Source organism: Ambystoma mexicanum, chromosome 1q, assembly GCF_040938575.1.
Source record: "Ambystoma mexicanum isolate Mex_15411 chromosome 1q, UKY_AmexF1_1, whole genome shotgun sequence".
In the NCBI taxonomy this organism is placed as follows: Eukaryota; Metazoa; Chordata; class Amphibia; order Caudata; family Ambystomatidae; genus Ambystoma; species Ambystoma mexicanum.
In genome coordinates, this window is record NC_090922.1 from 656,906,909 (window position 1) to 656,934,029 (window position 27,121).

Below are 27,121 nucleotides of genomic sequence, written 5' to 3' on the forward strand. Positions count from 1 at the left end.
TGACACCCATTGGCGCTGTGTTATTGGACAATGTATATTTCAATACCACCTTAAGAACTTTGGGATTTGTTACAGTTAATATACATTGGACGCTTGTACAGAAATGATAAATAAAAGTTAAAAAGAGAATAGGTAACATTCTAAAAAAATGGAGTTGTGATATAATCGATATTCATGAGCTGAGAAGTCGACGATTGAATCTACATTACTCAGCTTGGATCCAGTGACAGATCTCAAAAGGATGGAGCCTGGTGCTTTCGCAATATGATTCTTCAGTGGGAGCTTAACGATCTTGGGGAAATTAAATTAATCATTCTTATAAACCAATTCAGACAGACTTTAATTAAAAGATTCCCTAAACAGTCACAAAGGGAGGGTCAAATGTGATGTTTGGGGGAAGAAATAATTTGCATTAGGAATGTTACCTTTGTTGGGTGCTTCCCAAATTTAGTTAATGTATAAAACTCAAATTGAAAAAAAACAGAAAAAGCTTTGCACAGTTGATAGTCCTGGTCAATACCAAAAACTCACAAGAGGATTATAGTCAGATTTCTGATATTTGCTCAACAATATGATCAAAAGAAAAGGCAGCCATCTTCCGGCAAGATGATTGTGAACAGTACATGTGCAGAGACATAATTCATCTTTCATAGTAAGACGGTCAAGAAATCAGTGTGGAAGAGTGGTCTAAACAATGAAAAAGAGCAACAAACAATTGCCACCACACTACCAATATTGTCACAATTATGAACATGAATATTCTCTGATCCTGTAGCTGAGACAACAACAAGAATGTGGCATCAATGGACAGAAAACCAAAGTCTCAGTGGGGCATTGAAGAAATCAGAATTTTCAAGTCCAAGACAGCAAGCTGGCATAGACTATCCCTGTGAATCAGACCTGCTTTGCGATACTGGCAATACTCAGATACAACCATCACATATGGTCTGGGAATTCGAACGAGTGGCATATTTATAGAGCAACATATTTTTATAGAATAGATTTTGTGCAGGGTGCAAACATAAAACCAATCCCCTATTAGGAAGGAAATTGGTTATTCGGAAGAATCAGGCCCGCCCAGAACATTCATACCTTAGTAATTGCCTAAATAGGATCCTATGAGATGAGAAAATCAACACGTACCATTAATTGAAGTCTTCTAGACATGGTATCCTTTTAAAAAAACAAAAGTCATCCATTTTATTTTTCAAAGATGCATCAATTAAAATGAAGGAATGTTGTCCACTATTACAAATCCATATGCTTAGTTGTAGGGGAATAGCAGCAATCATATTCGTGGTTTCTCAGTCTAAGTAGATAGACCTTTAATTTGTAACAAAGTATTCTCCTCCACTCATAATACATTATTTAAAAAAGGAATACGAGTAGAAGTCAGCTATATCATTTAAAGATGAATGTGGATAATGCACTGCGGAAGACCAATCAATCAAAGGTGGGCTTAGTTGTCCTTCTTTTCAATGTGCAAGAAGATACGGTGTGCAGGTTTCAAAGTTCAAAGTATGGCAAATGGGGTATTGGTTTAGTTACTTTACATTTATGTCAAGTTTGAGATCCCATCCCTCCCATCATACCCAAATGCTTCAGATTAGAGAAAGGATGAGCCTGAATAATCTGATGTATTTTTAGCCCGTCGCTGGAAGGAAGTAGGTCATAACTACCAAGGTGAGCTATTGGCAATTTGTTTGGTTTCAGTCTCTGCACACTATAGTGCAATTAAGTTGTATTTAGCCATTTGGTTCTCTTAAGCAAATGCTGTACAGCAATATATACTTCTAGCATTATACTCTGCCTACTTTCCCCCCCTTCTGCTTGCATACTTTGCCTGCTTATAAACCGTTTTCATGAGTGAATGCATTAGTGTTGACATTTTCTTAACTTTTGTGTCCTTTAAAAATGTGAACTGGAGACATGAGCGGTTAAACATGGTGTGTGCTTCTGTAAATTTCACTGCTCAACCTCTGCTGCTCCACTCAACTTTATCACTGTCAGCTTTCATTATTTGCATTGTTCGTCTCGTCCTTGCTAGTTATCAGCACATTTTAATGTCTTGTAGTTTGTCCTTTCTAAAATAATACTGGACATACAATAAAGGTTTTTCTCAGTGAAATGTTTTTTTGTCTTCCTGGGGAAAAAAAGCAAACCTTCATACAATAACTTTTGAATTCATGAATGGACCCAAGCAGACTGCATCCCGGCCAAAATTACCAACTCACAGATAGCCATAAAGCTGCTATTATACAGAATGTTTCCTGATCTTTAAATCAGCAAGAAGTATAAAAGTATTTAAACTATATACCTAATCATTTAGAGTTTTTTTTTTTATACACTGTCCAATTAAGATCTAGAACCATGAATAAGAACCCAACATGAAACATGAACAAGTAATATGAAACTAAAAAGGGAACACTCTACTCAACCCCCACCATCCCACAAAGGAGATATACTCACTTATGAAGGCTGCAAAGTGATTGCTGTTAGCAGCTCTCACAGTGGGGCTGTCCACTATGTAAAATGTGTAACGAGCTTTGCCGGATTCCTTGTCACAAAGGTCCAACGAAATGTCCCCTGTAGCAGAGCTGCGACTCAACTGGTGCCTCAGTAGTGCATACCGCTGTCTCTCTCGCACTGCCTCAGTCAACTGCCCCTCATCCTCCATCCGTAAGGGTTTATCCTGTTCATTGGGACATATCTCCAGAATTCGGAGTGTTGAACCAGGAATCTTCTTGAACTTGGTCATAACAAAGACAAAAACAGGCATGAAAAATTGTGCATCTGGCTCGGCTGAATATTTACCCTCATGCTCCCCTATCTGGTGAACCCGCACCATCCAGCCTTCCTGACAAAAGTAGCCCACTGCCTTCTTCAAAATGTGGTCCTGTGCTAAAGAGACACAAATGTAGCGTCCCCCAATCGGTAGCACCCTGCAGACCTCTGCAAACATCTGGTCCACTCTCTTAAGGGTTTTCTCATCCTCGTCAGTCAGCACGGCATCCAGAGTACCCTTGTCCAGCACAACCTGGAAGTGGGAGTCTGAAAAGTGCATAGCCATCATGTCCATGTGCTGGAAGGCCATCTTAGGCCGACGGGCGGCATTTCGCTCAGTCATCTGTTTAATTACCACCTCACTAATATCAATGTTGACCAGGTCTTCGTAGCCCACATCGTACATCTGTTCACTCAGCTCAGAATTCCCACAACCAATAACAAGGACCTGAGAACATAATTAGAAACGAGAGAGAAAGGTGTCAATATTAACATGTTCATCTTGCCAGGTACCTGACCATCAAGGGCTCAGCACAATGCCAATATAACAAAAGCCAAAGCAAGATTAAGTTTGGGAAATTAATGTAATTGGTATTATAGTAAAGGAGCATCCCAGTTTAATGTGCATATTTTCAGATAGAAAATTCCACCTTATTGTTAAAAATGTGAATAATACACAGGGAAACCCAAGGTGGTGATCGCTATTGCAAGTAGGTATACAGTAATGACTTCCCTTCTCATGAAAATTTGGCATCATACAAATGAGGGTACTTTCCTGCTAATTAGTGAGAATGAAAGTCTGAAATCATACAAGAAAGTACACAAACAAAACGACTTTTAAAACCAGCACAAACATAGATTCATTGAAGCAATTTGGATGTTTTGGTTACGTTGTTAAAGTAAGCTTGATTCTCATTAAATAAACATCAGGCCACGAAGCCACAAAAAATGTTAGTAGGATCGTTTACATAATATGTTCTATGTACAATTAATCACTTCCATTTTGGAATTCTATGGTTTTATGAGCACAAAGGTCTTACAAGATTATATTGTAACATAAGGACAATACAAACAATACATTTTAGACAAAGCAAAGACAGACAAAGGTGTAACCTAGTGAGAGAGAAAAGAAATCGCCAGACTGAAGCCCATTTCTTATGGTATGGTGGCAGTGACACGCGTCAAGTTAAAGACATTATGCAAAACATTTGTTCCAACACCCATTGAAACTTTGGCCAGTACAAGCAATTTGCTAAATAATATATATGCACACTTAGAAAAACTGCTGCTGATCCGGAAGAAGGGATTCGGAAAACACTTGATCCCTGAATATGGAACATAATGTGCTTTTCCTGTGTGCATGCATGTTGACTGTCCTTGGTTTTACAAAATGCAGGAGTCCTTATTTTCAGAAGCTATTACAGATGTCTTAGCAATATTGTTTCCAACTACTCCTACATACCTTGTTCCAGAGACAATTGGTGCATGTGTGTCAGAAGAGCAATGAATACTGAGCAGAGAACCATGGCCACAGCAGATGTAATCTTGAAACCAAAGTGATGTTGGCACTCAACACCCTAGTTTATGAAGTCTTGACACAAAAGTCGCTTCTGGTCTCAAAGCCATTAAGCCAGTTCCATGAAAGTCAAAATCAATGGAGCCAAATCTGTGTTGACAACAGGGTGTATGATCAACTAAGATGAAGAAATGTCCATCATAGTATACGAGACAAGCAACTCCAAGCAAATAACAATGCACCTACTTCCGAGGGAAGCTGTCCACGTGGGCTAAATCACATGTCACTGAAGATAGTGCATTTCTATAATGTAGGCCAGTGGGTATGAAATGGCGGAAGTGACAAGACGTTGCATGATGAATCACAGGTAAGCAATATCAAGGACTAGATTGCAACAGAAATATGAATTAATGTTGTGATTGTTTTTCCCCCAATGTGTACGACATGATCGGCCATGACCATAAACAGGTCTTCCTTTGTAGGGGTGTGCCCAGTCACAGCCTAGCAAAGAAAAATCATTATGGAATGCAGCGTGTGACCATGGACAACCCAAATGATAAGGATGTAAAGATGAAACCATCAGTTGGAGACGTGGACAGCACACGATTTACAGCGCTGGGAGACTCGAGGCACACAGTGCTAATACAGTGCTGCATCTTGGGGGAGAGCAAGCCCATTGAGGTGCGTGGTGTGGAGGAAAAGACTCCCAAGGCCAGCAGCTCCTGATCTCCCTGGAGCAAAGGCGATGAGACGGAGCACATCCAAGCCGCCTCCGGTGCCACAGTTGTGTGAGGGCGCTGCCGAGGTGCTAAGGAGTCTCCAGACACGGAACCATCCCCCCCACGCTGGCCGACTGTAGATTGCGGGAGCCAGCGGAATCCCCACCAAACTGAGATGGGGCGAGACAAAGGCTGCAAAGGTAAGGGCCCTGCTGAGAGGCAGAGACGTGTGCCGCTGGTCCACCTGGCCCCTCTAGGGGAATCAGAGCTGCGTCAGCGCCGTGGAGGAAACGAGGGGGCAGACCAGAGACGGCAGTGAGCCCAGGAGCCCGGCCACATGCTGCATGAGAATCTAAAGGTAAGCAGTGTGCTGGGGTGGAAGACAAAAGAACAGCCACTGACTCCATCTGCGCAGTCGACAAGACCACGGGAAAAACTGTACCGGGCAGGCCAGCCCAGGAAAGCAGCTCACAACATAGGAAGAGGGGGCCCATGGGGGAAGGGATAAGGACACTGGCCCACGACTGCGAGAGGCTGTTCCACGCGAGGAATCGCGCCAGGAGGAAGAGCCTGGCCAGATTCATTTGCAGCACAAGCGTCAATTTCATTTGTGCCCAAAGTAGATGGTAATTGAGGCAATGTGCAGATGTCTGTAAACTAAGGGGGAGCAGAGGTAATGGCCGTCTAAGCCGTCTTCTCCCTCGCCCGCCTAGAAGATTAATGGTGGTGCAGTTTGCAGATTCTTCGTCCCTCACAAAAATGATGGCACCATAACGTGTCGGAAAGTGGCAAGCATCAGCCACCCAATGTGCGAGGTCCAGGAACCGATGGTGGTGGAGATCTAGGGCTGGAGGGGAGAGTGGCACTGTGAACCCTCCATCCCCCAGACTGGCATGTCAATAGCGTCATTGTGCGACCAGCAGAAAAGCAGTGTGTGTGTGAAGGAGAGATCACAACACGGCACATGAAAGCAGTGCACACCGTGGCTGAAAGGTGACCGGCACCAAGCGACAGCGAACAGGACCAGCGAGGGGCAACGTGGCTAACAATACGCCCACAAGCACTTGGCGGGGACCTTCGGTAATGACCATTTTTGGGGGAAACATGGCCTCCTACAACAGCAACCACGAGGGGGCGGGGGGGGGGCAATAACAAGAGAGACAGCCAGAATGGGCAAAAGCAACAACATTCAACAGCGCTGCCTCGTGGCATAAGCTGACCACAGTGATCAGGACCAGGAGAGGTTGGTCAGGAGAACATTGCCAGCATCTTGGCGAGAGGCGACGAGCATCAGCGTGGGGACCTTTCCTTTGAACAGTCATAGTTAGTGGATTTTGACCCAATTCAAGATGGACAACATCCTACTGAATGCATTGCGAGAGATGATTAATACAAGAGAAATAACGCAGCGCAAGCTCTATATGAAGAAGATGGTGAAGGTGGGAGTGAAAACTAAGGCGGGAATATTGAATCCTTACTGGGCATGCATGAAAAGTAAAAAGAAAGGAACACCAGAGAGACCCAGGCAGTGATCCATTTGCTGCCACCTAGAGGGGCCAGTTCGAACACCTCATCATTCACTAAAGAAGACAAATTCTCTCCATGCTAAAGCGGAACCCAACAATGGAGATCAAGGTCACTAAAGAAGCAATGGTCAAAATAGTTGCAGAGCTTAATTTGCATTTGACGGGGCTAGAATCACGGGTAAACTAGGATGAAACAAGCCCACGACCAAGCAGAGCTCAGCAATAGGGTGTTGGGCATAGAACAACAGCTGGAGACAATTTGGGCAAAACAGGAGGACCTCAAAAATAGGTCACGCAGACACTATCAGGATACAGGGCATACCGCGTGACATCCTGGATAAATATCTTGCCGAATATGTGCGAGATTTGTTCCGGAATCTCCTACACCTCCCAGACACGGCTGCACTAGAACTTGACAGGACACATTGAGTCTACTCATCAATGTAACATCATCCTAATCATCTGCCTGATGTTCTGTCCCGAGTCCACTATTTTCAGCGGAAAGAAAAGATCATGGCAACAGCCCGACAAAAAGAGCGTGCACAGATTTCCCTTTATCAAGACCTGGCGCCTCGCACTCTAGTGATCAGGCAGAAACTACACGTTCTAACGGCTTGGCTACAGTCACATAGGATCCAATGCCGCTGGGGTTTCCCCTGCAAACTTCTATTAATATCAACGACATATGATTGGGTGAGAAGAAGTGGCAGAGCTAATGAGTGGGACCCCAGGCGGTATTGAAGATGATCTGATAGAGGCAAGACCACAAACAAGCTCAAGCTGCAACAGCAAGAGTAACGCGAGGAAAACTAGAAGGAAGCGACTCTCAGTGACAACCCTGTTGGAGAGGGGATGACCTGGGTCGGAGCCTGCCTACCCGATATGCTGACAGACAGACCTTACAGACGGACCTTCCCGGTCTTGGAATATAGATTATCCAGGTCTTTAGAACTGGCGTGAGGGGACTATAATCTCCTGTGCGGTTTAAGATGATGCAAACATGTTAATACCGGGGGTACATGATTAGGGGGTGATGGTTACCATGAGGCAATGGCGGCCAAGGGAATGTTTTTATGAAAAACAGAAAGTTGGTTTTCTGGTGCTTATGACAATGGTTTCTTTTTTGAGAGATCACACAATTTTGGGGGTTTGTTTATCCTTCCTTTTTTCTTTTGGTTCTGGTCACTCACGGGTTCCCAAACATTATGGCTCAAGTCTGTTTTTCCGAAAAGATCTTCCCGATTCCCAGTTGGTCTTAGTGATGGAACCTTGGCTTCAAGCAATCCATGATGGCGTGTTCTGATGTCTCATGTCAGACCCTGAATGTTCAGGGTCTAAACTCTCCAATAAAGCAAAAAGCTGTACTGCAAAGACTCTCCTCATTAGAGGTGGATTTGGTATTCTTACAGGAGGCCCATCTACTAAAAGAAGATGAAAAGCATCTCATCACTAAAGGGGACCCGCGAGCATACTTTGCGACTAGCGGCCTTAACAAACGGCGAGTAGCCATCATGGTTCGCAAAGGCCTACCACTGGGAACATTGGAGGTCTTGCGCGGCCAGAGAGGAGATATTTGCTACTTAAGGGTAACCTGGGAGATCGCAACTCACACTGGGGGCATTATACTCCCTGATGAAAAGCAAGCAGAGTTTTTGGGGAAGTTCAGAGAGACATTAGTAAATTCTATGGATGGAGATATACTGGGGGGACTTCAATTGTTTAGTAGATCCGACTGTGGATCAATTGCTGACTCTCACCATTAACGACTTAACTACTATGACATAACAACACTTTGAGAGATTTCACCAATTACTTTTTTTTTTCATTCAGGAGAGGGGATATATCTTTTACTCTGCTATACACAGGGGCTTCTCCAGACTAGACACGTTCCTGGTCTCATCCCACTGGCTAAAGAAATAGAGATTTTACTGAAAGCACTCACAGAACACTCTCCCGTAAAACTGGAGTTAGACCTAGGTCGGGGCACGCCACGACAGAAACCCCCATGGAGATTTAACAAGGCTATACTAACAGATACGGTCGCTAGGGCCCATATAGGAGGAAGCTATAGTCTGCTACTTTCAAGAAAATATGACGGAGAACATGGATATGCGAACTGTGTGGGATACGGAGAAGACGTTCTTTCAGGGGGTTATCAATGGGCAATCAGTCGCCTGGGGTAAAACTCAGAATCTACATTTGGCTATGCTGGAGGGGGTAGTACAAGAGAAAGAGCATGTGCAACAAAAGGGAATAGGCGCTCATTAAGGGACCTCAGAATAGCTAGACAAGCACTGGAAACTCATGATGGGGAAGGCAGCACAGTCCCTACTTAGAACAAAACAATACTTCTATTCTAGGGGCTATTCTAGGGGCAACAAGGCGAATAAGCTGTTAGCAGCTAAACTCAAGAAAGCGGCAGCTCTTCACTATATTGGCGCCTTGAGGGGTGAGGATGGGAAGCGTGTAATCACGGAAGGTCTCCACCCCACATCAGGAAAACCCTATCCATACCGGAGAATATATCGAGCAAGCACAACTTGCCCGAATCCCTGACAATATGAGGGAAGCACTAGAGAACCATATATCTGCCCAAGATGTAGCCCAAGCCATACGCACCCTTCCTGCGGTAAAGGCCCCCAGTCTAGACGAGTTTACCAACAGATTTTACAAAGCATTTGCAGGCCCCCTAATCCTGCAACTCATCACTCTATTTAATTCCTTCTCCAAATCGTGGAAAGTAACTGAATCTATGGCAGAATCCATAACCACCCTACTTTTGAAACCAGAAAAAGACCACAAGATCTGTACTTCCTACCGCCCCATAGCCCTCCGGAATACCGAAGCCAAACTTGATAGTAAAATCATAGCCACAAGGCTGTGAGAGGTCCCTCCTCACCTAATCAACAAAGATCAAACAGGGTTCATTAAATATAGAGGGGCTCATGACAACATCCAGAGGGTGGTTGATTTAACAGCGATGGCCCCAAAACTTCCAGGGGGATTGTCACTTCTTTCCCTGGACGCCCATCGAGCATTTGATAGCATGTCATGGGATTCCCTACAAGCAGTATTGCTAGTTTATGGGTTTGGCCCAGTCTTAAACAAACTAAGTCTGGCTAACTTTCAAATACCATCCACCATAATCAAAGTTAATGATGCCAGGACATCTTCACACCCTCTGGGTAGGGGCACGAGGCAAGGATGCCAGTTGTCTCTGCTAATTTCTCAGACTGGCTTTAGAACCCCCAGAACAAATAATGATACATAGTAACTCACACATACTGGGACCGACGCATGAGGGTAACACGCAAAGTGGCGCTGTACGCCGACTAGATTATCTGCTTCTTCCAAAAACCTCTCTCGTCGATCTGCCTTTACTAGATCTCCTTGAAAGATTCTTCATGGCATCAGTCTTCCGCATTAATCATCAGTAGTCGGTAGGACTGGCAATTAGGGAACCACCTGAAACCTAACTAGCAATACAATCAGCCTTTCATTTCAAGTGGGCAGATGAGATCATATACCTAAGGGTGCACATTACTAAATCATATAAAACTCTTATGGGAGCAAACATCCCCAACATGTGGAAGGAGACTAAAGGCACCTTAAAACGCAGGGAAACCCAAGAAATATCAAGGCTGGGTAGGGTCAATCCAATTAAAATGACAATTCCACCAAGACTCCTCTTTGCCTTCCATGCATTGCCAATCCTCGTCTCCGAAAGATGCCTTCTAGACTTACAGAAAGCAATAGGCCAATTAACCACCTAGGATTTCACGCCACATACTCCTGAGGTCGACAGGGATGGGGGAATAAGGGTCCCGTCGATACAGCGTTACTTCCAAGTAGCACAGATTGCGCCAATGTTGCAATGGGCGCTAGATGACACGAGCCCAAAATGGAAGATAATAGATCAAAGTTACAACCGCTTTCCTCTAGTCCATCTGACATTTCTACCAAAATCTGCCAGGGCCCTCTTGCTAGATTCCACCTGGTCTATTACCTGGGATAAAGCTTGCGCACAATTGGGGGTTAAAACGGGACTTGGGCCCTTATTACCAGTGTTACAGAATCCGGAATTCTGCCCAGCAATGGCGAAAGGAATCTTTGCACAATGGGAATCACTCGGGATCCTGCGACTCAGGGACATATACAAAGATGGAATCCCCTCACATTCATAGAATGTAAAGAAAAGTTGGCCTTGCCTGAAACAGAACGTTTTAGATACTTCCAAATCAAACATTGGGTTCCAATGACAAAGTTATTATTTTTTACTTTCAAATGTTTTATTGGCTTAAAAAAACATGAAAATCAAGAATACACGTTACATGATCATGTTAATAAAAAAGAATTTAACATTACAACTCAATCATCATCCTTCTCTCCAGTAACCTTCAATTTCTAGTTGGGAAGAGAATATCTCAAACCCTCTTCACCCTCTCCCTTCCCTGACAACAAAAAATCCAACATTTTTATGGTAGCAATTACCAATTCAGTTTGCTCACCTATCAATACCTATTTCCACCACTCAATCAGGCTCAAGGTCGTTACTTTCCCCATATGCTCTTTTAAAAAGAAATTTCTGACGTGGACCACAGATTGGCAAACCATTATCAAATGCTTGGAGCATTCCACCATTTCTGGCAGCTTACAAAATCTACACATGGATTTCAGACCCCAGGCAACTTCCTCCTCCACTGTACTTCCCCTTGTGTCCAAGATGTTTAAACGACATTGAAGGAGGTCACAAATCTTTGAAGAGGGGAATTTCTGCAGGTAGATTGGAAGCATATTCATAGCCTTTCCATCCAATTAGCAAACAACCCAATTTGTCTTTCCTACAACGATCTTCAGCATTGATCCAATCCCACGCCTGGAGCATTTATTTCACCCTACAGGGGTTGGTCATTAGATCTTCAATCTCAATATCCCTCCCCTTCAGACTGTTCTTAACTTTCTCTTTCCAAAACCTTTCAATAATTCAAACGGTGGAATAGTAGGATTCTCAATGCATTTACGCTATAGAGCCATCGTCTTCCATACCACCAAGGACTCAAGGGATTGTAACTTAGGTTCTAGCCTGATCACACTGGTTGGCAAGCTGTTAGGGAGCCCCAGAACTTTCCGCCAGAAGAGACCCTCAAGATTATCACACACAGAAAAGGACATATGGAGGATCGCTTCTGCGCCATAGGTTAGTATTTGGGACACTTTCTGCTTATAAAAAGCAAATATTGGTATGAACATAAATCTCCCAAATTTCTTCTGAAAGGTCCACCCCCGATTTATTAGTATTGAAAGCCTGGAGTGAAGGTATAGATAATGATATTGTTCACTTCTGCTCTTGTTAATTGTTACTCCGATATATACAATGGTATCAACAATCTCTAAGGGAATTCCCTCAAATCGCCAAGTCAACCTTTCCCACCTTCTACTTATTGCTTTCATTACCATGACTTGACTTTTTAGCATTGATTTTCATGCCATTTCAATGACCAAGTTATTCAGGCAGGTACACGCGTCCCCATAGGAATTGAACGGCAGTTCTCAGAGGATCTTCAGAAAGTCTCCAACTGTTCTCGCCTGTTAGAAAAGGCCTCTGTTGAAGACAAACGTACATACATGATATGATGGGAAAAAGATTTGGGGACAGAGCCCAACGGATTCAAGGCAGGAAAAATGGGTTCGAGCCCAAAAAAAGCTCACGGTGCACCATGTTCAAGGAGTGTGCGATAAAAATATGTTATCATTGGTACATGACTCTGCAGAGATTGCATGCGATCCTACCCGAATATCCGGACGGCTGTTGGCATTAGTGTGGGCAGCCTGGGAATGCGGGGGGGTTCTCATACATATGTGGTGGATTGTCCTAAAAAATTGGCAAGAAATCAGGACAAGGATAAAAGATATCACGGGGTGTTTACTCCCCATGTGCCCTCGCATCATTTTGCTAGGGGATGTGGCCGATAACGGTACTTTTCCTGCATCAGGTCCCAAGGCAGAGCTCATAACACAGCTACTGCTGCCAGCTAAACTAAATCGAGCACGCTTCTGGAAAACAACGGAGGGGCCAATCCGGTCATCCTGGTGGGTTAAGATATGGGAAATAGTTGCCATGGAAAAGTTGACTGCACATATCACAGAGAACTTCGATTCTCTCGAACCTGGGTCGCATTCTTCAAGTTTGTCCAAGACAAGGAACACATGTTTGTTAGGCCACAGGCCCTGAAGCACTTATTTCAAAACTAATGTAACTTACACAGATGGGACCCCTGCGAGGGATGGGAATGTTCGAGGAAGAATGACAATTTGAGGTACTGCTGGAGATGCATAAAAGTACACTGGAACGCTGTGTCGAACCAATTAATATTTGTTAAACGTATTACTTATTATTTGGGTGGTTGGAAAAAGAAAAGAAGTTTCAATGTTCTCACTTTGAATTTTATACTGGTGTTGATTTCTTATTAGGTACTCGAGATTTCAATAAAAGATACATTTGAAAAAAAAGAAAAGATGAAACCATGCGGTCTGGTGCTTCTGTAAGGTTATGTTCAATGTTGTTATACACTTCATGGACATCGAAATCATTTTATTTAGAAAGAGCTGGAAGCAAATTTTCCACTTAAGAGGTCTTTGGTCAGAGTGCTGCGATGCACAGTGACATTAAAAAACATTAAAAAATTGCAAGATGGTGTGAATTAAATCAGAAGGTTCTTGACCCTACTTAGTTCAGCGTCAAAATTACTACATCAAGAACATTGAAATTAACAATACAGGATGACCTCCTAGAATGATGATATGCGGGTGGTGGATGTTACAAAATGCCCAAATTGATATGCCTCATCAGGAAATCAGGAAATTAAGATCGACCAAAACAAGTGCATTTGTAAAGGACAGCATTTAATGTGTAAACCAGGGCTCGAGGGAATTTCAACTCAGAGTGGTCCCAGCCCATCGGATGAGAGAAAAGGCCTAAAATACAGTTTTTTGATACAGGCCAAACCCTGCCTGGTTGTAGGGTTACTGCCCTGGCAGGTATAGGACCTCTGGAGGACATGGACGTGTACACAGCATGTTGTGGTATTTTAACCAAAAGGTGTCCTAGAAAGCCGGCAAGGTACTGCATTGTTTAATTAAACATCTACATGATGATTCTCCGTACTATATAGCAAGGAGGGTGTTCGGATTCTATTAAATACACAGAGGAGAGTAATTAACAAGGTGATCTTATTTTATTGTAAAAACATGAATATTTCCTTGTCACTTTCAACTGGCACATTAAACCCTTTTCCCTAATGTTCACTATAAAAAATGTGCATCAAAAAGCAAGGATAGACAGAATGTACACATATGTAAAGGAGTACTTCAACCTATCAGAAGAAATTGTTAACGTCCCCTATCTGAAGAAATTATAATCTCTGGGTTAGTGTTGGCAAATTCCCACTTCATGGTTCAGAAGTTCATCTTGATCTTCCAGAACCCAATCATCTCAAGGAAGCTGCCTACAAATAGCCAAGCCATGACATCAGGCTACAACCCAATAACACTAGATACTATTGTACGGGGCATACATGAGGTTGCCTATTGATGCAAGTAGATGTCAAAACCAGCTTTAAGTAACCAAAACGTATGTTCAATTGTATTTCTAGTTTAGATACTCACTGCATTATACCTATTGGCAGCTTATCTCCTCAGTTGCAAAACGGTTAAGACCCACAGTCTAAGAGTTTATGCACCGTTCCATAAGGAGACAGAGATGGTAAATCAATTTTTCAGAAATATCCCAAGGCATTCATCAGTGTTCAGTAAACATATGCCATTATTCCAAGCTATGCAAACATCAATTCTAGAAGGACACAATTGCCCAACAACTAACACCTTTCCAATAGCACATTTATCATGACCTCGGGTAAGGTGCTGCTTTTAAGGATAAAGGCATCATTAGCATACCCCATGATGCTAGCGAAGCAGTGAGTTAAGAGGTCATCTACACAGCAAGTCATATTTACATTTAAGGAATAAATACACTTCACAATTCCTAAACATCTGCCCGATTTTGTGGGGGCTGAGGGAGGTTATCCTCATCTTTGCAGGTGTGTAGTCTATGGTTTCTATGAAAGAACCCAGAGATGCTGCAAAAACCTCCCAACTGTAAAACAGACAAATGGATGTTGATGTCCGTCAACATGCAGGTAGACCCACCCTTTGGGATTTTGCAGTACAGGATAGTGGCCTGTGGCACAAAAAAGTAGAGCAGAGATAACCTTGGAAGAGTTACACTGGAGGATTTGCTGCACAGTTCCACATCAAATCAGATTTATATCCAGAATAGCTTCTGCATCTATTCTCTCTTATTTGATGATCAGCCATAACACTTAAGAACATTGCGTTGATGTTCTCATTGGCAGCCTCCAATGTATGGCTGCATTTGGCAAACCATATTCCTCTAAACTACAGAGTGTCATTGCCCCAGGTGGTGCTGTAATCATCTGTCTCATATATGCAGCTGCCAAAATAGACATTTCTCCACATGAAATCAAAATGAAAGACTTTATATTTTCCTTTTTCCACACAGCAAAATCAGCAGGATTTTGTCAAACTATGGATACCGCATATTACGAACCTATTTAAAGAATGTGTAACATCCAGTGCAAGAAATAATTAACTATGCACGAATCTTGAACCACACTTCAGGCAAAGTTGTAGTAGAGGTGTCCCAGATTCGCCATGACATAAAAAGGTGTTTAAACGAGTGACATCCACAGAAAGCAAGGTGGCAGAGTTGGAAGACACAATCAAGACACCAAGAACCTACATGACCAGCATTCCGTAACACTACAATCTTTGGAAGGAAAGTTGAGGTCGTTGAGTGGTAAACCCAGTGATACAGCATACGAATGGTAGGCCTGTGGGAAGGGGTTCAGGGTGGAGTGAAATAGGCGCTGCAGGTTTACTGGAAAAGCAGATTGTCGCAGCATTAAGCACAGCCAGGTTATCATCTTTTGGCAGCACTAATTGAGCTCATCAGGAGTCCCAACAGATAACCCAATCCAGGCCCTCGCTTGAGGATTTTTTATTTACATAATAAAGAAGCAATTCAACAGTTCACAAGGACCAAGGGAAACATACAACATGGGAATTTCACCCTGATGACGTAGCCTCACTACACTCTAGCAGTTCAAATATCAAGGTATGTCTTCTATGACAGTAAACCAGTACTGCACAAAGACCAATTTCGAAACATTACTACACCAGTTTCCAACAAAGTCACATTAACTGACCCTTATTCATTACTATGAGGGACTCTGGGTACTAGGGATTCTCTGCCCACTATGTGAAATGCCACTTGTGAGGTAATCTACACAAAAGGAAAGGATGAAAAGTAACATCTAAAAATAAATATATATGGACTGCATCCCATGTAAAGCATTTGAAAGAAACATGCGAGGAAAAGTATGAGGTCTGCAGTCCATCTAAAAAAGTAAAATATATTGGCCCAAATCAAAATATAAGGTCCAAAAAGTTATTTTCAGTTACATGGAAGAATACAGCAATATGTATTAAACTGTCAACTCTGGGATGAAAAGCACAGCAATTTATAGAAAAGTAAAAAAACAAATTGAGGCCTATATCATTTTTGCTTTTCTCTTTGTTTTCTAATGCTGATTCTCAGTCCTGCAGACACTTGAAGTGTAAATCTTTACCAACAGAGGTCGGACTGCAGAAATAATGTTAACACCGTTTAAAGAACCAGTTATAATAATGCAATGTGGAAAAGAAAAGGATTGCAAATGCTACATTTGTGAATGAAACGTCAACATGGGATAGAAAGCAGGATTGTATTTTCCCTGACTCCAGCCAGTGCTGGGGGAAGGTTTCCCAAGCAACTGTATACACTTTATGCCACTGCCTGAATTAAGCAAGGGCCAAATGTTCCCTTGGAGCAAAACAAATATCCCAAAAATATAAACAAGCAATATATTCTCAGAATGTGTGTTCACAGTAGACTTCCCCCAAGTAATAAGAAACATTCAAACAGATCTTTTAACAGGGGGATAAAATTTACATCTGCAGAGATCTGTAGTCTGACATCCGTAACACCAAGTTGCTGTAATCACTCAATGGGCAGGGTGCCGGGTCAACAAATGGGCCCAAGTAACAGCTTCAAAAGAACTGATGATGAACCCTATCAGGGGGTCGGTCATAAATGGCCCAGCTCTGTGCCTCAAAAGGACCAACACCATATGAGCCTCCTACCTGCCATTATTGCTACTGTAAAACAATGCATTCTCTCAATACTTTACAATAATGTTCGGTTACATGTCTTTATAACACTTTATGAAGAATGCACGTATGCAGAAACTTTTATAACAAAAAATATAACAAATTATTTTTCTTTGGGGGGGTCCCCCCAAAACCCTTGTTTCCCACCCCTAAAAACCCACCCCAACCATTTCCACACAAGACTTAACCCTTTACCCCACCCCCACATACATTTTTGTTATATTTTTTGTTATAAGCAGAAGAAAAAGTACCGGTACGAGGAGTTATAGGATGAGAAGGAATGAATATTACTGGTTAGTAATCCACATATTACCTCCCCGTTCCTTTTCTTCGTCCCAGTACATAAGGTATGCCAAAGGAAGCGCTGAATGAAGCAAGAAAACACAAGACCTCAAGGCACCACCGTGCACACCACCCAGCACCACTTTATTGCAATGTTCTCATTGGCCTCGGTAGAATACAAACAGGGCCCAGAGAGTCAACTGGTCCCAACACCCAGAATCCCAGTACCAAAGGAACCCACCCCTGTCCTGTGAAGATTCAAGCGGTAGTGCCGAACAAAAATAGTAGGGTTAGCCCGCATGGCGGCCCTGCAGGTGTCACCAATGGAGAACCCCCCTGTGCCTCTGCCCAGGAGGCAGCAATCCATTGGTCCAGTTCTGGATCGTCCTCCTGCCAGACGTGATGGAGGTGGCACAGCAGAGGAATTTGATGGCATGCACCCAAGGAACTAAGTAGACTCAAGAGGCCATGTAGCCCAAGAACCGGAGACAGTGTCTCACCGACGGCCTGGAGGACGACAACAGGGACCGTAGGAGAAGGACCCTTCCCTGCAATGTCCAGACCCAGGCTCTGATGAATTGGAGATCCTGGGGAGGGAGTCAGACGGGACTTGCTCCAGTTGTCAAGAAAGTCCAGATCGTGCAGAGCCATGCAGGTCAAGTGTAGATGATGGCCCAAGACTGACCGCTGGGGAAGCAGCCCTGAAACACCCAATCACCCAGGTCCCCAGGTCGGGGAAAACCTAGACGCCCAAGACGTGAAGAATGTCAGCAACAGGACCTAATGGTTTTCCTAAAGATCCTAGGAGCAGATTTGAGGCAGAAGGGGAGGACCTGGAACTGGAAGGGCCTCCCCAACCTCACTAGAAACCTCCAGAACCACTGATGGCTCCTCCACAAAGATGTGGAAATAGGCCTCCTGAAGGCCAAAAGGAGGCCAGAAATTCATACGGTGAGATCAGAGGGATCACCCGTTGTAGCCACTTCATCTTGAAATGGCAGATCAGAATGTAGCGACCTTCAGGCCGATGAGCCAGAACTTCTTGGCGACCCAGGTCAGAATGTAGCGACCTTCAGGTCAATGAGCTGAACATCTTGGGCACCAGAAAAACGTTTTAATACACCCCTTGACTCCTCTTGCTCCAGGGTACTGGTCAGATGCCCCCCCCCCTTCACCAGAAGGTCCTCGATAGCCTGGTGCATCGCAGCCCTCTTGACCTTCGGTTTGGGTAGAGGCACCCTAACAATCCCCAAGGTGTTCTGGATTTCCACAAACTCCATCCAGTAGCACCAACGCACTGTCCAGTTGACCCAGGGGTCCCCCTGGACCAATAAGACCAAGTCCACCAAAACCACTGCAGGCGCTCCCCCAGAGGCCTAGCGTCAGGACTTTTGTTGCTCCAGAGGGGATATTGGACGTCAGTTCCTAGGCATCCAGCAAAGCTGATCCCTGCTACGATTGCAAGTATAGCCCCCCCCCAAAGGCAGAGGCCAATACAGAGACAGGGTTCTTGTGCTTCGACTTTGCATCGGATTTGCTCCGAAGAATGCCGGCATGTTTATCGGACTGGAAGACCTTGAGCATCTTATCTTCTAGGGAGTCACCAAACAAGGTACGTCCAACAAAGGGAATGTTCAGGGCCACTGCCTTCTGGTACAAGTCTGTACAACAATCCTTGATTTGGAGATGACGGCCAGCGATGATGGCACCCATCGCCATGGCGGAGGCCTTTACCCTTTCATACGTCAGAGAGAAATTCAGTTTGAGACTTCAGCGACAGCAGCAACGGAGCAGGATCCAACCTCCCCTGTAAGGCTCTGGACACAAAATGCAGGTTCTCAAGGGCAGCCTCAGCTGTATACGAGGAATAGGTTGCTGGTCGCATGGCGAGATGGGCACCCCTTTCAGCCTTCCGAGGAGCTCCATCCCTCTGCTTGTTCACAGCGTCTTTGACAGGCCGTTCATCCATGGCTCCTGAGGAAGCATGGATGAACGGCCTACCAGACTAGGGAGGATGGTATCCACCTAAATGGACTGAGGCAGAAGGTGCACTTCCCCCTGAAGAGGATACATTTTTGCCAAAAACCAGGGGATAGCTACACAGTCCGTTTCCCCCACTCATTCAGGACCTCACATTTTACTTCAGTCTGTAGCGGAAAACCATATTTCAAGGTCTTTTTAAACTGTGGCAGTGGAATCCCCCGAAGCAGGCACAGGATCAAGCTGGGCAAACCCCACATAATGGAACACCTGAATCAGCACACACGCCACAGCGTCCCTATCCGGGTACTTTTCCTTTTGATTATCCCTGGAGCCAAAGGAAGAAGAGCCGTCAGCGGAGGATGCCGAAGAGGAGGCAGAATAGGCAGGGCAAAGCCTACATTTCTTCATCAGCTTGATGCTACCCTTTTCTTCCCTAATAGCCTTCCTGGAGATTTGCATTAACCGTTCCTCAGAAAACTCAGCAGCCTTCTTCCTGGGTCGTTCAGGAGAAGCAGAGCTAGGCTCCACATGCTTGCATTTCTCAGCATGATTCCCCACGGTGGCGTAGAACAAACATCAGATCAAGCCTCCGTCAGACGGAGGCCAAGGTATATACGGTGTGCGAAGCACGCCAAATACTGTAGGCGAGACCTGTAACCTAGTCAACAGGCCGCCATAGCCCCCAACCCTCACGCTCCCTAGCTGTACCGGAGCAGGGAAGACAGGAGGTTACTCTACCAGGACCCACTGCCCATGAGAATGTAGCCACCCCTGCTCTGCCGGGTCAGTGGCCTTTGAAGTCAGGGACACGCACCAGGCCCGCAGCTCAGCTGTGGCACGGCCCTGGTAGGGGCTCAACCGACCCTCCTTGCCCTGCAGGAGACCTAGGAGCCATAACAAGCAGAAGTCTCCCAGCGCACAGCATGGAAATCCTGCCACTGGTTCAGCGATGGAACACCCTCAGCTTAGCCAGAGAGAGGAGGATCCAACAAAAGGTAGGTTTCTGCCGAAGGCATGGAAATAAAATGGAGGTAAGTCGGGCTTGTATGCCCAGGGGAGGGGCAAAGGGAAAAGAAATAGAAGTGAAAAGGAGCGGCTATGTGCATCTGCAGCAGATCCCACCCCTACCTCCCATGTACTGGAGACACGTAATCGTGCTGTGTCTAACACCAGCCATAATACCAATACTGCAGCGAGTGTTTGAAAGAAGATATCCATTGAAACAACCCTACCTGTATCCTCAACGCGATAACCTGAAGGAGTGTGAAAAGAAGCTAACCAATGAATTGATGAAGTCATAAAGAAGTGTGCACAACGTCTCGAGATACTGGCTAAAGATGATGTATAGATCCTGAAGAAACTAATGACGAGGTAAAGAATCGAGTGAGTTTCCCAGTATTAAAGGGGACGATTAGACATGCACGAAGTGCTGCAGAACAACCGTTCAATAAATGTAGTTACTGAAACGCAAGGTAGATTAAGTCATCATAGAAGCTGGCTTTGAGTAGTGAACAGAATGCAGGAGAAGCCGTCATTGTATAGAAACTGGACATTGGTATCATGAATTTAGTAAGCCAGATGTTACGCTCACCTGGTCTCTGCAGAGGCGTTGGGGCACGGTTGCAGCCCTCCCTGAACTTGAATCACCCCCTTCAGGCCTCTCCCTCGGTAGAAAAGCTGTGAGCGGTAGTACGTGGGGATACTGCTCCTGCGTGGAGATAAGACTGTGCAAGTGCGCCAATCTGTGATTATTGTACCTCTCGAAACCTTCACCTTTCTGTGAGCATACGCCGGCCCATAAAGCTCAGCTATGAATTATGGAAGATAAGCTCGCCATCGTGCTACTTCTGGCAGGGGTGCGTCGAATGGGATCTAGTTCCTTCACTGATCCCTGATAAGGATTAATCCAGTCCAGCTGCGACTATGCTTCTCCTTATGATTGGCAAGTCTTTCTTGAGCTCTTGTGATGCTGTTCATTATGTGTAATGTCTTTATATGTTGCTCCTATTAATGCCCACAATAATGTCTCTCTTCTATTTTCTTCCCTTAGATGGAAACGCGGCCTCAATGCAGCTGTGAGAGGCGAGACGCAGCCAGGTGGAAGATGGATGCTACCGCAATGTTCGACAACAGGTAAGTGATAGTTTAAGGAAAAGCGTGAAGTATGGCGAAGCGCAAACTTAAACTGACTATTTTCGATATCTAACCTTGTCTTCTGTTTTCCTTGCAGGCGCTGCTGTCGACGATGGAGCATGTCGTGCTGCGGTGCCAAGATGAAGATTTCGGCATTCCGGAAAGTGTAAAGATGAATACTTGGTTCGCCGTAGAGATGTACAGGTAAGAACAGCTTCCCCCAGTTAAGTATGCTGACAGGAAGCAGGATGTTCAGGAAGCAGGATCTTCAAAGGTAAGTCTGACCTCAGGCCACAGTGAGCGTTGCACTGCTTGCAAGTGCAGAATAACGCGAAGCGTCTTTGAGGATCGGGGCAGCTTATATAGCTGAGATCGTGGGCACGCCCATTAGGGCTGGCTTACCAGCCACACCCTGCCAATCCTAGAGAGTGAGCATTTGCGAAGGCAATCCATTAGCAGCCACACCCAAGAATACACTTGGGGCTGCTTAATGGATGGAATATTCAAGGTTAATGCATCCTGCTTAATGGATGGAATGTTCAAGGTTAATGCATCTGAAGTGCTATGTCCATAATAAAAGCTTGTTGGTGTTAAATGGATGTTCTCGTTTACTTTTGTTCATGAGCCTGGCGCCAAAGGCGCCATGACAGTGTCCACCCAGGTCTCCTGTGCATGCGACCCCTGCATGCCTGTGCCCCTGACTTCATGACCATGACACCAGAGCCTGTGAAGCAAGAATGGAAAACTGTGTTGCAGCAAGAATAGTAGGCTCATGGAGCTGCATGGCGTGACTGTCTGGACTGAAGTCAAGACTGAAACAACCAAGGTCAGCTATCTATTCTGAAGAATAGTGATTAACCGCAGGATGAACCTTCTCGCATTAAGGTGCAAGATATAACCCAAAGGATGCCAAACTAATTCATTTAGAGCATTTAAAAACTACAAAATGGACTAGATCGTGGTTTCCCATCACATGAGCCAAGGATGGAAATAGAGCTTGAACTTGAAGTCCCAGACACGATAGCGAGTGCCCTCACTGCCGTGGATTCTCAAAGACTAGGATGTTCTGCAAGGCCAAGTACAAAGACAATTTCATGGCAGAAGGCATGGGCGATGAGAAATGTTGGGCTAATTGGGTGGTGAGGTAGTTTCATGACCTACCTCCCTGCACCTGGGTCTTGGTTTACGTGCTGCTAAATGAACCGAATATTCCAGATAGCGTGCCAACCAATTGTATTAGTCAATATAACGAAGGACCTTATAGTTTGAAGACCAATAAGAAACTATAGCTAATGTTTCTGAAATTACATAGGCATAAGTGGTCCATCTGATAATGGACACCCAATAGCAGTCCTAGCTCCTATAGAAATGTATACTGATGTCTCACTTAACCAATCACGACTCTTGACAGTTTTTTTCATTATTGCCACATAGTGTGATGTCACGGACGTATTTTTCATATAAAAAACATATTTTATGCAGAGATCACTGAGAGACTGAGCATACGTCTGTTGATGTTCGTTGTAACCTCCCCGTTTTAGATAATTGTTAATAAAACAGTACTTCACATATTTCTGAGTTGGTTCCGTTATTTGGACTCAGAATTATTCTGGTGTGGTCCCATCCATTACATATGCACGTTCCTAAAGGGCCATATACTCTAAGGGTTCCCAGGAAAGTGGGACACCTCATGTATTGTACTAGGACAAGGAAGAGAGACAGGGAGGGAATGCCGGTTAGTCAGGTTGGTTTACAACATCATATGCACTTATGTGGGTTGCTGTCTGTTTTGCATAAAACAAAGTGCATTCTGGGAACATAAGAAGGACCACCAATTTAACAAACATGGCTGTGCAAGTAATTCAAACGTTCATTCCTTCTGAGCATGCAATGCACACTTGGTATGGTGCCATTTCCTCTTTCAGATTAGTCACCCCGACAGTAAAACATGTGCAAAGCATGAGACATTAATACAGCTTTGGACGAGGACGACTTTCAGATGCAGTCTGTGAAAACGTGCACCGCTCAACTGCACGAAATAAGCTGTTCGGAAAACTTGCAGCAGTCAGTGGCAGAAAGCTTCTTCAACTAGGGAGGGCCCTCGTACATGGAATGGCACTCCAGCAACACAGTTTTTGCCAGAACTCAGCTCTGTCTTGTTCCAGCCCAATACCGCTCTTCAGTGCATTAAGTGAGGTGAGACATCAAGGGGGGGTTGCCTAAATTATGGACGTGGCCTGAAGTGTCCCTAACACAAGGCAATACAAACAGTGGCTTTCCTCACAGTCAGTTTAGTTTTTTATATTGTCCAGTGCTGGGCATTCAAACCCAAAGCCCTGTTTCATTGAACAGCCTGCTTGACACAGGGTTTATGGGTCAGTCTATTGAACGAAAGAAACATATACAGCAGATAGCAGAGTGCATGTGACACAGGCTTGTCATCAGCAGGGATTGGGTTTGAATCCCCAGCATGGGACAGTAACAAAAATTGATTTCCTCGCTTTTTTGATTGTCCCATGCTGGTGATTTGAACCTGAGTCCTACTGCTGACAAGCCACTATCGCATTGCACTGTGCTATTTCAGAGGTGCTCAATTTCTTTAGTTCCATTCAATAGACTGACACAAAGCCCTGGCTTCAGTTGCCAAGCAGTCTTAAATGCAACAAAAGAAACACAGCACCTACGAAATGGCACTGTACTATTTCGTAGGTGCTGGAATCTTTTATTTAATTATTAGGACAGTTAGAAACATGATTCTTGTCATGTCAAGCAGTCGATTCAACAGAACAAAAGGGATTCCAGCAACTCCGAAATAGCACATTGGTTGTGACACGGGGGTCTGAGACCTGCCTCCCCTGGTTGAGGAGATATCTAAAGTCTACAGTGCTGACTGGGCACACATCCTGAACATCACTAATTAACTAACTTTCTGTACATATCAAATGTACTCCCCCAAGCACGGGATTTATGTGGCGGGGAAGCAGGATACCAAGGGTAGTGTTTGGCTCTTCAAGGCAATTCCAAGCCTCTCGGCCCCCCTTATTTCCTTTGCTCTCTCATCAGTAACCTTTGGGTGCGTAAAGCCAAGAGCAAAGGTGGATGGGAGACGGGGAGAGTGATAGGCAGAAGACCCTTGGCGTGGGGAAGACATCACGCACCTTGTCTCTAGGCTTGATGTACTTGTGCAGTACCCCGCATAATTCCGTGTATCCCCCATACCACTCAAAGGAACGAGGACCCCGACGACGGAAAAACCGTTCCCAATATTGGGCCGAAGCGAACTCCTGCGAGCTCCGAGGAAGTAGCTCCATAATCAAAACCAAAAGGTTCGGAACTAAAGAGGTGACAGACAGCAGTCGGAAGTCTTTAACCAAAGCACCCTTTTGGTAACAGAACACATGGATTTTTCACCGACACAGAAGACAGACTAAATTATTAACACGTGCATGTAAAATGAGTAACAGATGGCAGCCATGTCGGTATGGAATATTCCTGAATCTGATCCACTTTAGTTCAGTTGGCGAAAGAGGAAAATCGCCTAATTCAATAATGTTTATGATGGGTGCTTCGTGAATTTTGCTACAGTTTAAATTTTCTAATCAAATACATAATATTGAAACTCATTAGTTAATTATTATTTTCTAGATCAGCCCCACCAATACACGTGAATAAAATGAATGATTTTATGGTGCTTCTAAATATTAACATCTGGAAAGTAACGTACATTTATTAATAATGTTATGGAAAAATTACTTTCATGCGACCCTAAAAAAATAATCAGTTCAAACATGGCCGCCATATTCGAGCAATTTTCTAGTGCCAAATTTCCTCCGCTCCTTCAAGACGACTTGACCGTAAACGCAACTTCGTCCATTGGTTTTTATAGAAGAACGAGGTCTGCATCATGACTGCCCCTGTAAAGAAGTGTATTGTTTTCGTTACTGGTAACGCGAAGAAGCTGGAGGAGGTGAGACGGTGGAAGAGTGAAATACATGAGTTCACAGGAACTCCAGCTTCTTCTTTGCTTGACTGGCATGTCATTTTGCAGCGATGCTCTGAATTGGAAATGTATACAGTAATGCATTTTCGGATGCGTAAATGTATTTTTTTAAAGCAACATTAGCCCATCTTCTTAGGTTTCGAGAGAGTGCTAAATCAACAGTGCTCATAAACTGGAATCCAGACCTGTTTTGCATTTTCGTATTTGTAAATCATGCATTAATAATAGGAAAAAAAGGTGTTAAATCTAGCAAGTATGAGAAGAGGTTGCAGAATAAATGCTGACTATTGTAAGAATTTTAACATTTTTTAAAAACTTTTTTTACATTTGTCTGTTGTGTCCTGGACCCAGGGCACAGGCACACCTTGGCTGGGATAACCCAACCGACACATTTGGATGCAGCAGGGACCACCCTGCGGGACCTTGAGCACACAGTCAGATCATGGCCTGGAGGCACCCAGGCCTTATGTTTTATTTTTTTTTATTTACTTGTGCATAATCAAAAGTACATGATTTTTACAAGGCTAAACATTGATTAAAGAGATCGGGCATGTATGGCTCAGTTACCAGAGTTTGAGTCTAGTGACAGGTAAACAGCGGTTTGCCTATATGTGAGAAAGAGAATTTCCATTGGGAACATCACCCCTCGCAGAAGCAGTTAGAGCGAGAAAATGGGCTGGGAATGCGCTATGCCCCAAGGGCATTGATTTTAATAAACGCTGCTTCCAGCAGTTTGGATGTTGCAACAGTCCAGTGGGTTTTTTCCCCAGAAATGAGATGGTACCACCAGGTATCTTCTATTAATTGACGATCAACCCAGCAGGATGAAAGGAAAGCAATTCGTTCTTTCGTTAAGGAAGGACACCTCAAAAGGAGGTGGCGAACTGCCTCAATAGAGTCTGGAGCCTTGCATAGTCTACAGCTTTTAATAGCAGTTTGGTGTCTTATTCCCAAGATTTCTCTTGTGTGAAGTATGTTCAAGCGTGCTCTTAAGAAAATAGATCTTAATTTCCTATCTGGAAATTTTGAACAATAGGCTAAAGGATTGTTTAGCCTATTGAACGTAGGAGGGAGGTGGCTCAGCAGCTTGCAGGCATGTGCTTGATCATTGGTCGTTATCCAATCCTGATTTTTCAGTTTTTTGCTGACTCTTACTGGATTGGAGATGAGGTCATCCGTGGTACACGCTAGCTCCTGCAGTTGGTTTTTTTGGCGTTCAGCCCAGTTGGCAAGAGCCTTACACTCAGTTGAAGTCGTCTCTTGAGCAATGACATTGCAGATGGGGAGCCCATCTTTTATGAGAATCTTTCTGAATAATGCTAGTGTAGAAGCATTCACTGTGGCCCTCAATGATAGTAGGCCCAGCTCTCTTCTCACGGCCACAATGGGAACAGAGTTCGGGAGGCCGAGAACAGATTTCCAGATGAAACCCTCCAGTTTCTGCCAGAAGGAGGTTGGTATGGTAAGTGTAGCATCCATACCGTAAGTCGGGGCCGGAACCATTTTGCCCTTGTAGAAATTGATAGCCGGTATCAAAGAAAATTTGCCGTACTTGCGATCCACCATTCTTAGTTGTGAAGTTAGATTTTTTGCTTTCGCCCATAGATGTTCTTGCATTTTAGCATCCTGAATACTTCCATCAAGAATTACTCCGAGGTATTTGAATTGGGAAACCACTTCAATTTTTGTTTGGTGGACAGTCCAGGGCCTAATATTTTTCATCGATGGCTGATTTTTGGAGAAGATCATGATTTTGGTTTTCAGCTTATTTATGGCCAAGTTGTTGTTGTCCATATATTGGGCTAAGTTTTTCAGCTGGCGTTGGAGGCCAATGGGCGTTTGATCAAGCAGGATCATATCGTCTGCATATAAGATTCGAGAAAGCTTGGAG

General features: G+C 44.3%; 2 protein-coding genes across 3 annotated transcripts in view; one reads left to right on the forward strand and one right to left on the reverse strand.

Moving 5' to 3' along the window:
• Window positions 1–24,633, reverse strand: part of METTL13 (methyltransferase 13, eEF1A N-terminus and K55) — a 284,161-nt gene extending 259,528 nt beyond the window's left edge. The window contains exons 1-2 of one of the 2 annotated variants that reach the window (XM_069641240.1): window positions 24,389–24,633; window positions 2,470–3,232 (exon numbers count right to left, since the gene is read on the reverse strand). In XM_069641240.1, coding sequence (XP_069497341.1) covers window positions 2,470–3,232; window positions 24,389–24,541 — 916 coding nt within the window. In that variant the 5' untranslated portion in view covers window positions 24,542–24,633. The remainder of the gene's footprint in view (window positions 1–2,469; window positions 3,233–24,388) is intronic. The other variant, XM_069641241.1, reaches the window with a different exon arrangement.
• Window positions 24,634–25,088: 455 nt separating this feature from the next.
• Window positions 25,089–27,121, forward strand: part of ITPA (inosine triphosphatase) — a 362,873-nt gene continuing 360,840 nt past the window's right edge. Inside the window, exon 1 of the mRNA XM_069641242.1 lies at window positions 25,089–25,197. Within this exon, the coding sequence (XP_069497343.1) occupies window positions 25,135–25,197 (63 nt within the window). The 5' untranslated portion in view covers window positions 25,089–25,134. The remainder of the gene's footprint in view (window positions 25,198–27,121) is intronic.